Below are 13,240 nucleotides of genomic sequence, written 5' to 3'. Positions count from 1 at the left end.
AAGGCCTTTAGCCCTCTCCCCAACTTGGACCCCCAGCCGCCCTATCCCAATTCTGAGAGAGAGGTGGGCCAAACGCGGGAGAAATTCGTTCGCTAATGAGTTTTGTGAGCAGAATTCATAACTTTTCGCGATTCAGCCCCAACCCATCTCACCTTGCGAAACGCCGCCCTGTATGTGCCGATTGAAGGCCAGCCGTCCTCAAAACGTCGACTCGCGCATCCCAGCCAGACATCCTGTCGGTACTCAGGTCACTTGTTGGCTCTCAAACTAGCTTGCAGAGTAATTAAGAGAATATTGCAAGTCTGCCGACGCGTTTTCACTTCAATTTTACCGTGACGCCATAGGCGTCCCTGAAATGTTGCCAACACCTTTTCGGGATCACGGAACCCAGGGCTATATATTTCGGGATCACGGAACCCAGGGTTGTATATTTCGCTTTGAATGGGCAAAACGAATTCGCTATCTTCAGAGATCGATATGGGTGGCGCAAAAAGAGGTTTGCGGTTAGCACTTGCTTGCGGTTAGCAAAACGCTACCGGCCAATGCGAGGCAAATTACCGGCGACGCCATACCATGACCAACAATTTTAAGCCAGGGACAACATATGAGTAAAAAAGAACATTGGGTATGTTTTTGTCGTCCGTCCCCGTCGGGCAGCCCGGACAATAAACATAAATGGAGGAAATATTGCACGCCATTATGTAACATAATTTCTAGCATCCCGCGACTCACGTTTCATTTTGCAAACCGCACGAGCCACCAGTTGACGCTCCTCAGGCAATACGAGGGCCTGTCTGTTATTACCTTACCTCCTGTTCCCATTACATTTACTCCTGCCACCCTAGCGTGATAATGCATGCAGGAACGAGAGCGAGAAAAAAGTAATTACATACGCTAGATAAACACAATCTCGGCAAAGTGTAGACATGCTCCTGTCAGAAATTATTTCGCATCACATCTTGCTTCCGCTCAGTCTCGCCAGCGCTCAGCACTCATATCGCATGCCGCTTGCCCCACCATTCTGCCGAATGACTGCAGACAGGCAGCAGCAGCATCCGTTGACTCAGGACGTGGGTGTGTGAGAAAATGAGGCGATGAAGGAACAACCCATACCGGAACAATACGAATTAAAGTAGATACGGACTCTGACTAGGAAACAAATTCCGCAACAGGCAGTTCCAAAATGTAACGGAACCGCCGGGCACGTCAAACATGATTCAGGACCCAATCACTACTTGAACCCAGGTTTGATGATCCCGGCAAAATCATTAGACCTGCTTCCATTCTCGCCGCGGAGCCCCTAACCCCGCCGAATGCGAGAGAGACGCGACCGCCAGCCCGGCATCGGCACCAGACGCGCAATATGTCCAGCAGCCCGTCGGCCGACGCCCCAGAAGACAGGCATCTATAATCTGTTAGTCGCCCCCAGGGACATCTGTCGGCGGAACATCCAACTAGCGGCGTCCCCCGGCGGAGATGTGATTATCAATCCGGCGCTCGCGCGGCCGTCCGCTAACAGGTCTCATGTTTAGTTGATGCGAGAATTTCTCCTGGGAGGCGATTTCAATTACACGGCGGCATCAAGTTTTCAGCGGCGCGATTGATTCGTCCAATTTGTCGAGCCGTCGGTGGGGCGGCGCGCCGGCCGGCGGCAGGCCCCTCCCCCGCCGTCACGCCCCCAACATTGTCATTCTAATATATTCCGGAAACAAATTGAGTAGAAAGAAAAGCACTCGCGGGGGCCGCGCACGATTGAACAACTTGGAATAAAGTTAACTTTCCGACGTAAACGGCCGCTATAAACTTGAAGGAGTGGCGGCGCAGGCGGCGCAGGGCGACACCGCTGGAGATTTGCCGCCGGCCGAGACACGGCGGCGGCGTGGAACGACGTCAGTGGCGACCGCGGCGCCCGCCGGCCGCATTACAACGAGTCGGCGGCGGCGGCGGCGCGCCGCACCATTGATTGGCCGCCGCCTCCGCCGCCCCGTCGGGCGCGAGGTGTTCGCAGCGCGCTCGATGTTCCGCCACAGACGCGTCCCATCTCGGCCTGGCGCCGCTCCCATACGCTCGATTGATTTCAATTAGTGTATTGCGGCATCGGCGGGTCGGCGGGGAGGCCACAGGCCGGGGTCGCCCGGTGCTCCCGGAGCGGGCGCCGGGGCCGGGAGCAGCTCCTCGGAGCGCCAGCGTCCCAGGCGCACACGCTCGGTACAAAGCCCGGGTTGGCGGAGCACGAGCGGGCGGCGGCCGCGCCGACCAGCGCCACCGCTGGTACGGTTGACGCCGGCCACCCTGGCCGGCCGACATGATGGGAATGAGACGACACCGCCAGCGCGCACACGATGATGCAGATGAGGTGACAGTGATCCGCCCGGCCGCGCTACTCGATCTCCCCCAGGTAGATCTGCTTGTCGCTGGAGCAGGACGCCACTGGCGGCAGAGGGTACGTTCGTCAGACACGCGTGGCGCCGCCGACCGGCCGGGACGGATCATCCACCGACATCGGGGATGGGGGTGCGATCCGCCCCGCCGCGTTACTCCATCTCCCCCAGGTAGATCTGCTTGTCGCTGCAGCAGGACGCCACTGGCGGCAGAGGGTACGTTCGTCAGGCACGCGTGGCGCCGCCGACCGGCCGGGACGGATCATCCACCGACATCGGGGATGGGGGTGCGATCCGCCCCGCCGCGTTACTCCATCTTCCCCAGGTAGATCTGCTTGTCGCTGCAGCAGGACGCCACTGACGGCAGAGACGACAGGGCGCCACGCGTGCCTGACGGTTCGTCGGGCACGCGTGGCGCCGCCGACCGGCCGGGACGGACCATCCGCCGATATCGGGGGTGTGTTGCAACGTAGATATTCCTTAATACGTGACGGCACATATGATCTTGGTCGGACGCGTTCGCGGCGCGGGCCGCTTTCTGTTTACACTTTCGTAAACCTAGAAAAATAAAAGCACATGTGGGGTACTAGCAAGTTTCTTCGCCCGACGACGCGTGCACCTTACCCATGGTAACGGTAAACCACGGTATTTCATGGATGGAAGGATTGTTGTGACTTCTGTTCTCGTCTGGTGAGATCGTAAGCAAACGGCGCTCCGGCCGTTGCCTCTTCGCCTGTCATCAGCTGTTGCTGAATCCTGCGAAAGACTGGGTGGGGTTTCGCTTTCTGCCATGCGCACGACACAACCAGACTTTTCTCTCTGCAGTTGTTGGGATATGAGCTGGGTCCTCTGATTATGAGTCTCTACCACTAATTTACCCCTCCTCTGCCACGGCGTTTGTCGGAAAGGCAAAAAGGGTGGGTCAGTATTTTCCGGTTAGCTCAGTGGTAGAGCACTAGACTTGTGATCACAGCCGGCCCGAATCCCCGCATTTACAAGGAGGACATTCGGATGGAGATGCGCACATGGCTGAAGGCCAAGTTCGCGGCACTATCCCGCCCTTCCCGGGACTCCATATCATCTGGCGACGGCTTGGGAATCAACTGACTGAAACGTTCTGTAAACACCAACGCACGAGACGGGGACGATGGTCCGAAGTTATCTCATCCATGATACTAATATCTCGTCTCAATCATATCATTAAGCCAAAACTACGCTGTTTCTAGCGTATGGCACGCTTTTCCTTCATCCATCTTCAGTTGTGGGCGCACAGACTAACCTGTCTGTAAATGAATCTGCTGCTCCCTTTGTCTCACCTTGACCAAGCTACGAAAAAGAAGTTTCGCGCCCAACACAGATCATGCGTTACGTCAGGTAGAATTCTTATTGTCCGGGTCCCCGCAAACACCTAAAGGCGCAAGATCTTTGGGGCATAAATTCATGAAGTACGTCAACGGCACAGTCTTTGTTATTCAAGTCGCTGCGAATATGTCCTCGATCCTGGGTGTGTGGAAGGCCGGTAAGAGGCGCTAAGGCACAGGCAAGCATAACACCGACACTTTAATCAACTTTCAGTCCACGAATGCAGCCACTTGTTGCCCGTGTCATGAAGAATTGTTGCGCGTTTTGAATAATGGATGCTTGCTGGTACTCGGATTATGTTGCGATAACAGCCGCTGAACGGGAAATCAGCTTTCCGCCGCGACCATTCGGTGATCGTCACTTCTGTCCCCAAGCGCTTGTCGCTCATAATCCTGACCCAAATGTTATGTCGGAACGGTAATAAGCCGCCGATGGCTGTGCAGGAGTGAACATCGAGCAGCCGTACCAGAAACATGGAAAGATCGTCAAATGTTTATCTGGTTTCATCATCACGCAATCAATCCTAAACGTCCGTTTGCCGGCGGATGTAGTTTGTACATGGTGGCGACCGCTTTTTCCGGCGATGGATCCGGCTGAGCCGCATCAATGGTCAACGGCGTGCGACTCATGTCGGCTATTTCTGTGAACTAGCTTACGTTAGAAGCGTTACACGCAAGAAGCTCGATGAAGTCCAGAGGATAGCATAGATCTACCGATTTATGAAAATAGCCAACGCCTGGCTCAGTACTTTATGACATTAAGTAAACAACATACTAATAAACAATCATACGCCAATACATTGCTACCTAGTACCAGTGCAGTTGGCGTCTTTTAACACACGCATGAGCTCAAAGTTAAGTCGTGCCAATCCCTGTATCGTCAATTGCATTGACCAGGAATACACCTCACCCGGTTAAGACTACATTCCGGTATAAACTGAAGAGTCAAAAAAGTAAAACCGTATTTCGTTTTTTGACGCCTATCACTTGGGGCAAGGTTACACAAAATGAGTTGGTGGGATGAACAGCAAAAAATAGTTCAGTCTAACCCCCCACAAAAAAACGCCAACAAACGGGTATTTCCCCGGATTTCACCCACTTTGTTTTCAACGTTGGGGCGTGGAGGACCCAATACCACAACAGCATGAACAAATCTATTTTTTGTTGTAATATCCGTGTGAGACTCCACACCTTGAGCCTTCGACCCTGGACTATGCCTTAAGCAATGCACCATTAGAGACCCCACGAGGAATTAAAACGCAAGTACTGCCACAGACAGATTGGTATTCATTTTGTAGTAGCCTCCGTCATGACACCGTCAGATGCATGCCACTAATGTAATATTTACAGACACCCTCAGATGCATGCCATTAATGTAATATTCACAGACACCTTCAGATGCGTGTCATTAATGTAATATTTACAGATATCTTCAGATGCATGCCACTAATGTAATATTTGCAGACACCTTCAGATGCACGCCACTAATGTAATATTTACAGACACCTCCAGATGCATGCCATTAATGTAATATTTACAGACACCTTCAGATGCATACTATTATTGTAATATTTACAGACACCTTCAGATGCATGCCATTAATGCAATATTTACAGAAACCTTCAGATGCATGCCATTCATGCATTATTTACAGGCACCTTCAGATGCATGCCATTAATCCAATATTTACAAGGTATTCAGCCAATATCAACATTAGTCAATTGCACCAAATGCATTGGCCAATTGCACCTGTAATTTACTTGGCGATGATGCTCATCGCCAAGTGAATTACAGGCGCTTCCGTCACCTCACTTCCAATGAGTTGCCAGTCAGAATTGCAGCAAGCCATGTTGAAGCAGTTGGCTGCGCTTTGGCCGGCTGAACCGGACATTGCTACGCTTTATTAAACGACACTCCCGTAATTGTATGTGACTGCAATGGCTCAATATCATGGACGAGGTGTCAACTATGCACTGTAAACACATTTGTGGCATGTTATCTGTAACGAGTGGGGAGACCCCAACACGTTCTCCAAGCTATACCATTAGCATGCTGACATTACACTGGCAGTACTGGAAAAAAGTATATAAACTAACATTTAAGCTCAAATTTAAGATCATTCGAGTAGGAACAAGCACTGAAATCGCTGGCTTTTTGTCTGGTTCCCACTGGCAACATAACGTTTGGAAACTCCTCACTGCAGAACAAAATGTATATCAGTTGCGCGCTGGAACACATGGCCACGAAACATTACAAAGACATGCCCATCAACTAATGTGTGACAGTTTAGCATATAATCATACCAAAATTAAATGTGCACTACTAATTATGTCTTCCTGTATTACAGTGCAGCCTTGATTTCCGGTGCCAAGCTCAAGGGTTTTCTGCACAATCTTCACCTTGTGCAAAACAGTGACCAGACCTTGGGCCAATGACAAACTGGTACCGTAAGATGTGGACACCTCCTCGGTGGCCAATTCAATACCGGCCGCCTTTGTGCTTGTCTCCTGGACGAAGAAATCGTCTCTAAAAATGCCATTTGCGAATATGATCCATTCTTAAAGGGAGTGTTGCGTATTTGTATGAGGGTTTGAACTGAAATAGCCATCGTGAGAATCCTTCGGTACAGTTCACAGCCCTCCCCTTCTTAAAAACCTAAGCCCCCCCCCCCCCCCCCCTCTCAGTTTCTGAGCTACACGATCACGATGTGCAATTATTTCGGGATACTATTCCAAGGTCACCCAGGCACCCGTAACGCCATCATAACAGGCATGCAAATTTTGCCATTCTATTAGCCATGCGGCAATCAAGGCTACGACAAACAAATTGTCCAGCCGTTCATAGCTGGCGTTCGTTAGCACAATGCCTAAATATAACGGCTATCAATCGTCTTTCAATCAATGTTGTGCAAGGTACCATGATGCAATCGATCAATGACGTATTCAGGAGCATACTTATTAAGAAGAAAACCTGCGTCGTCTAGTTTTGCCACTAACAGATTTACCAAAAATTATAGGAGAGCTTTTTCAGCACATCTAATGCTTCCTCACATCTCCAAATGTGGAGCATTCCCTTTAATCGTCAAGCAATAGTTTCAAAAGAGCTTTATCCCCATATGTGGAGAAAACATTTTGATTCTTCCCTTTACAGCATTTTGACTCTTCTACTCCCTAAGAGGATTTCCTTCTTCCATTGAACAATACCCGTTTCGGGAATCAAATCGTTGAACAAATCCCCACCGCCCACACAGCACACGTTCAGTATAACCCACAGAGCCTGAAGCCGAGTGGCCCACCGCCGACTCCCGTCTCCACTTGCTGACGTCACAACAATCGGTGGCCGGTACACCCACACACAGCACACGCGCAGCATAACCCACGGAATCTGATGCCGGGCGGCCAACCGCCGACTCCTGTCTCCGCCTGCTGACGTCACAACAATCGGTGGCCCGCCCGCCAGTCAAACAACCGCCAATAACGTTTCAGTGACTCAAGAAAAATGTCTTATGCGTTTATAAGTCAAAAGTTAATAGCATTTTCTTTCACATGAAGACATAAATCCTCACGTGTATTCAGCCAGCCGGTCCATTGGTGCTGTCTTTGCAATATCCAGTCATCCTGTCCGAAAAGGTCCGTTACGGTAACCTGTTCATAACCAGCAGGAAGTTGCAATATCCTAGTTTATGCACCCAGGTTTCGTCCACTTCGTTTCCCACCTGAGTGACGAAAAATGGCATGAATTTTGACAGCTGCCTGCAGCTTCAAGTGCACTAGCACAAGCCAACCGGAAGGTTTGCCCACCCACCTACAGCGTTACTATTCATACTATTGTTGGCCATCAAAATACGCATGCACGCTCATAACACCATTATAAGTAACATCACGCTAAAGCATGACTGTTCTTTCACTGTGACACCAATGCCAGCAGTTGTGCATTTATATTTAATCTATAATGACATTAAGCTGCTTCTTTACTGCAAAAAGTGAACAACAAATCTGCTTCAGTTCAATTCTTGTCTGTTTATGAGGCAAATATTTGCAGTCACTACGCAACAACTAAGGATGACTTCAGTGAGGTCAGCGAAAGCGTTGAGTGACAATGGTCACACCATGTCAGTCTTGCATTGCTAGCTCTCCTCGAATACTGCCCGCCTTTGTACCTGAGCACTCCTCAGCACGCCCTGGCATGCAGTCCCATGCGTCATGAAGTAGCTTAGGTGACTGCGGGTAGGACCTAAGTGCGGCTGGTGTAATTCGCATTTGCATTTCATAACTGTGCCACCACACGATCAAGCGGGCAATGCTTTCAGTTTGATTAAAGCACGAATAGCAACATGTGCCGGCCGAAATCAAATTGCTGATAAAGGCTGGCCCAAAACGGAAATCCGGGAGTCAGAATCTGGCGTGCTGAGCAACCCAGTGGTGCATGTTTACACAATCTGAAGCACAAAAACAAAACAAACCGGACAGTTTACTCGTCACGCGCTGCAGTATGCGGTGACGGGGATCCCGGACAAGTTCACCTGCGCCGCTGCGGCGCGTGTCGGAGCCTGCCCGGCGCCTGGCCGGAGGAGCCCGGTCCGGTCCGCCGCGGGTGACCACGTGGAGGCACGCTCCGCTCTGGTCTACTCACAGATGGGCTCTGTCGGGTGGAAGCGGCAGTCGTTGACGCTGCCGTTGTGACCGGGCAGCTTGTACAGGATTCGCCGGCTGGTCGTGTCCCAGATGTACAGGTAGCGGTCAGAGCTACCGGCCGTTACCTTTCTGCCATCTGGCGACCAGTCGCACCGTAACAAGTTCTGAAAATAGACAAAAGGTGTCAGGTGCTACGCACGGTCTGTGGCTTTCAGGCCTGACCATGTAGGCCTCTTCCTCATCCACGCCATTTGCCGACGCATAACAGTTAACACCTCTTTCAGCAACGATACAAAGCATCAAGCCAGTCTGCCACAATGAGAGCACCAAATTGGATGAGCATGAACCACACTCGCGAACCACACAATACGAGCCGCAAATGTAATCTTTGAATAATTGGTCCCGGTCACAGCTACACAACACGCACCACACAGACAGCATTGCTACATTTACAGCCGGCCACGTGTGGAAAAAGAACACCGATCTCAGAGCTGTAAGTCCGGTGGACGGGCCGCCCCATCGCCGGACCGGGACAGCCGACCTTCTCGAAGTTGTGCTGGTGGCCGGTGAGAATCTTGAGGCAGCGCTCACTGGGCGCGAACGGGCGCACGTCCCAGATTCTCAGCGAGTTGTCCATGGCGTTGGTGAGCAGGTACGACCCGTCCGGCGACACGGACATGCCCGTCACTGTGTCTGAGTGTCCCTTCATCCGGTACAGCACGGCGTTCTTGCGCAGGTCCCACACCTGGGCGGCCGACACCCCAAACGTTAGTAACGACGTGTGGCAGACGTCACTGCCATGGAAACCGCACGTGCACAACAACATAAAGCGGCCACAGGCGTCAGCAGTCTCTGCTGCGAATCCACCCCTCCCGCAGGGTCGCCGCTGTCCCGGCCCGACCGACCTTGACCTCGTTGTCGAGCCCGCTGGAGAACACTTGCTCGGCAGTGTCGTTGAAGGAAACGGCCGTGACCTGGTAGGTGGTCTGGAGGGTGGCGCTGGGCGTCTTCTTGCGACCGTCCCAGACCCGCACGGTCGAGTCGTCGCCGCCTGAGCAGAGCTGGGTCGGCCCACGCCGCGCCGCCGACACCGCGTTCACGAACGTCGTGTGACCTGGCCACGGTGTGGGCGGGGGGGGGGGGGGGAGGGCGAAACGCCAGTCAGGCAGAGGTAGATCCGACGCAGCTTAAACGCCGCCTGCGCCGACCACCGTGGCCTGCTCTACAGCTCCAACCGAGGGACCCTCTAGCTCCGGACGCCTGAGTGGGGTAGGACAGCCACTGGATTGAGGGGGACGACAGGCTGGGCTGGGACGGCTACAAAGCAAGTGAGCGGCCACATAATGTCACAAATCGAGCCGACACTGACACAACTGGCGACCAGAGCAAGTAACGGAGAATGCAACTGCAACTAACCTCAGTGCCAGTAACGCCATGGCGAGCCCAGCTGTCATTTGCCATTGGGGCTTTACGACGCACTAAGGGGCTAAGGCTACGTGGCGTCGCCAGTCTCTCACCCTGGCGGGAAGGGTGGGCACCGCGGGAAATCGGACCACGAACCTCTGGTTTCCTACATGCCCAGCTGAACCTCTTCACTACCGGGACCGCGAGGCGCGCCGTTGGATCCGCTCGGCGCCAGCGCTCAGACGCCACGCCGGCTGGCAGAGACCCGCCCCGCCCAGACGGCCCCGGGCGCTCACCACGCAGTTTTCGGACACGCAGGCCGCTGACCACATCCCAGATCGCCACCGTTTTGTCGGTGCTGGCCGTGTAGAGCCGGTCGCCGTCGGTGGAGAAGCACAGCTCCATCACGGCCCCCGTGTGGCCCGCCATGCAGGCGAAGTTCTCACACTCTCCGTACGTGTTCCACAGCACTGGCGGTCAGACAGCCGCGGTACAGTCAAACGGCCGCGGTACAGTCAAACGGCCGCGGTACGGTCAGACGGCCGCAGTACGGTCAGGTGGCCGCGGTACGGTCAAACGGCTGCGGTGCGGTCAGATGGCCGCGGTACGGTCAAACAGCCGCGGTACGGTCAAACGGCCGCGGTACGGTCAGGCGGCGGTGGTACGGTCAGGTGGCGGCGGCACGGTCACACGGCCGCGGTACGGTCAAACAGCTGCGGTACGGTCAAACGGCCGCGGTGCGGTCAGGTGGCGGCGGTACGGTCAGGTGGCGGCGGTACGGTCAGGTGGCGGTGGTACGGTCAGGTGGCGGTGGTACGGTCAGGCGGCGGCGGTACGGTCAGGTTGGCGCGGTACGTCAAACGGCCGCGTAGGGTCAGGTGGCGGCGTACGGTCAGGTGGCGGCGGTACGGTCAACGCCGCGGTACGGTCAGGTGGCGGCGGTACGGTCAGGTGCGGCGGTACGGTCAGGTGGCGGCGGTACGGTCAGGTGGCGGTGGTACAGTCAGGTGGCGGTGGTACGGTCAGGTGGCGGAGGTACGGTCAGGTCGCGGCGGTACGGTCAGGTGGCGGCGGTACGGTCAAACGGCCGCGGTACGGTCAGGTGGCGGCGGTACGGTCAGGGGCGGCGGTACGGTCAGGTGGCGGCGGTACGGTCAAACGGCCGCGGTACGGTCAGGTGGCGGCGGTACGGTCAGGTGGCGGCGGTACGGTCAGGTGGCGGTGGTACGGTCAGGTGGCGGCGGTACGGTCAGGTGGCGGCGGTACGGTCAGGTGGCGGCGGTACGGTCAGGTGGCGGCGGTACGGTCAGGTGGCGGCGGTACAGGTCAGGTGGCGGCGGTCAGTCGTGTCCGGTACGGTCAGGTGGCGGCGGTACGGTCAGATGGCAGCCATGGCGGAGTCGCCTGCTCACAGGTCATCTTGGGACGCACAGCACAAACACACCCCGAACACGACTGCCGGCACACCCCAACATCAGCTTCACGGAATATGAAGCTAAGCGTATTACTAATCTCATCGTGATAACCTTAATTTGCATTTCTAAAACGCACTTTCTAACGCCCTAAAATAGTCACCATATTACCTTAAGTGCGCTGCATGGCAGCCATGGCACAGTTCAAGCCCATCCCCACAATATTCACCTTGGCAATCTGTTAATTTTCTGGACGTTCGGCATCATAAATTCTGTCTACAGATACGTGTCTATAGATGAGTATAAAATGCAATACGAATTTAGCTCACTGTTTTACACGTCTAGGGGAAATTCTACACGAACCAACAACATCAAGGATTATTGGGCAGGTGACCAACGCATCAGAAGACCCATGGAAAATTTCGCGGCCATCACTGCTCTGTGCACACTTCCCGGTGGAACGCAATAGCCCTCCCCAGAGGGGGGGGGGGGGGGGGCGTCAGAGCTCGGGGCCGGGGGCGTGTCTCACGTATTTGTCGGTCGAAGCCTGTGGAGGCGAGGAACTGGCCCTCCGGGTGGAACCTAGTTGCAAATATGTCGCCGCTGTGCCCGGTCAGCAGCATGATGGGCGCCAGCAGGCTGGAGGTGCGCGCTGGCCCCTGCGTCTGATGGAACCGACACCCACCTCCAGTCAGCGCCGGTACACACCGCTAGGCCGGCCACCAACGGCGGCGGCAGCAGCAGTGGCATGCATACTCAGCTGGTGCATTCGGTGCCTAAGTCAATTCCAACTAAGTAAGAGCAAACTATTTTTTCAACAATGGTTTATTTGGTTTTCTCCAGGTTCTACACTGATGACAGCCAAATGGGCATCAGCATCAATACACCCCATGCCTTTGCTGCAGTTGCATCACACAATATATTGTAGCAAACCTGGATATTGTATTATGGTATGTATTGGTATGTATGGTATGTCACTCTCTCTTGCTCTCTGCACTCCCAGGCCCCCACGCCCTTACGCCCGCTACCTATCCCCTCTTCCCCTCCCCTCCCCCTCCTCCATCCCCCTCCGCTCCCGCTCAGCGCTCCCTCCGCTCCCGCCTCCCGCTCCCGATTCCCGCTCCCGCTCCCGCTCCCGCTCCCGATCCGCTCACGCTCCGCTCCCGCTCCAGCTCCCGTCCCGATCCCGCCCCGCTCAAGCTCCCGATCACCGCTCCCGATCCCGCTCCGCTCCCGCTCACGCTTCCCGCCCCGCCCCGCTCCCGCTCCCGCTCCACCGCTCCCGCTCACTCCCTCTCTCTAATCTCTCTCTCTCTCTCTCTCTTCTCCTCTCTCTCTCTCTCTCTGGAGTCTTACATAGGGCTGGGCCCACTCATTACTGGCACCAGATGTGGCCAGTATGCCAGTCTTCTGTGTTTTCTTCTTGGCTGCCACCATCTGCAGTTAATTTGCCCGTTTCTCTTCTCAGTCATTGTATGGAACTGGCTTCCCCTGTGTAGCAGATCACACAACAGGAGTCAGACAAGTGGACAGTTTGATGAAGATGATGAAGATGTGGGACAGATGGGACTCTTTCTATTTTAAAGCAATGTTTGGTATGATTTTACCATGAACAGGAAAGAGGCTGTTGATTGGTAATACCTAAAAAAACCCTAACCACCACATCAGTACCATAAAGTGGGACCTGTTTGATATGCAAAGATAAAGTGGAACAGGCTTTATGCAGAGCAGTTGATGAAACTCAGCAGATTTGACAGATGCACAGCAAATAATATAAATGAATGATCACAAATGATTTCATAAATCAAATAAGGACATGAAATATTATCCCACTTACTTAATTCAAAGCTGAAGTAGAGTTTCAACTACATTTTACATTAGGCAAATTAATTATTCACTTATACACAAATGTATGCATCAAAACCCATGCTAACACATTCATTTATGAAGTGAGACCATGTTTGCCTTACAAAATAAAAAGAGCAGACGTTGCAAAACAGTCTGCAAAACTCAGCAGATTTCAAACATGCATAGTGTGGGGTTATGTG

The 13,240-nt window shown here is 53.8% G+C and overlaps 1 protein-coding gene across 1 annotated transcript; it reads right to left on the bottom strand.

Annotated features, from left to right (window-relative positions):
- Positions 1 to 2,103: 2,103 nt before the first annotated feature.
- Positions 2,104 to 12,629, bottom strand: LOC119100175 (U5 small nuclear ribonucleoprotein 40 kDa protein). The gene is made up of 7 exons (XM_037223285.1): positions 12,549 to 12,629; positions 11,722 to 11,857; positions 10,077 to 10,250; positions 9,282 to 9,490; positions 8,918 to 9,121; positions 8,375 to 8,540; positions 2,104 to 2,430 (listed from the first exon to the last, which is right to left on the bottom strand). The coding sequence occupies exons 1-7, from the start codon at positions 12,627 to 12,629 to the stop codon at positions 2,381 to 2,383; spliced, it is 1,020 nt and encodes a 339-aa protein (XP_037079180.1). The 3' UTR covers positions 2,104 to 2,380.
- Positions 12,630 to 13,240: the final 611 nt, after the last annotated feature.

This window comes from Pollicipes pollicipes, unplaced genomic scaffold, assembly GCF_011947565.3.
Source record: "Pollicipes pollicipes isolate AB1234 unplaced genomic scaffold, Ppol_2.1 Scaffold_4881;HRSCAF=5763_pilon_pilon_pilon, whole genome shotgun sequence".
Taxonomy (NCBI): Eukaryota; Metazoa; Arthropoda; class Thecostraca; order Pollicipedomorpha; family Pollicipedidae; genus Pollicipes; species Pollicipes pollicipes.
The sequence above is the reverse complement of the archived record's forward strand: the minus strand, read 5'-3'. Positions and strand labels throughout refer to the sequence as shown.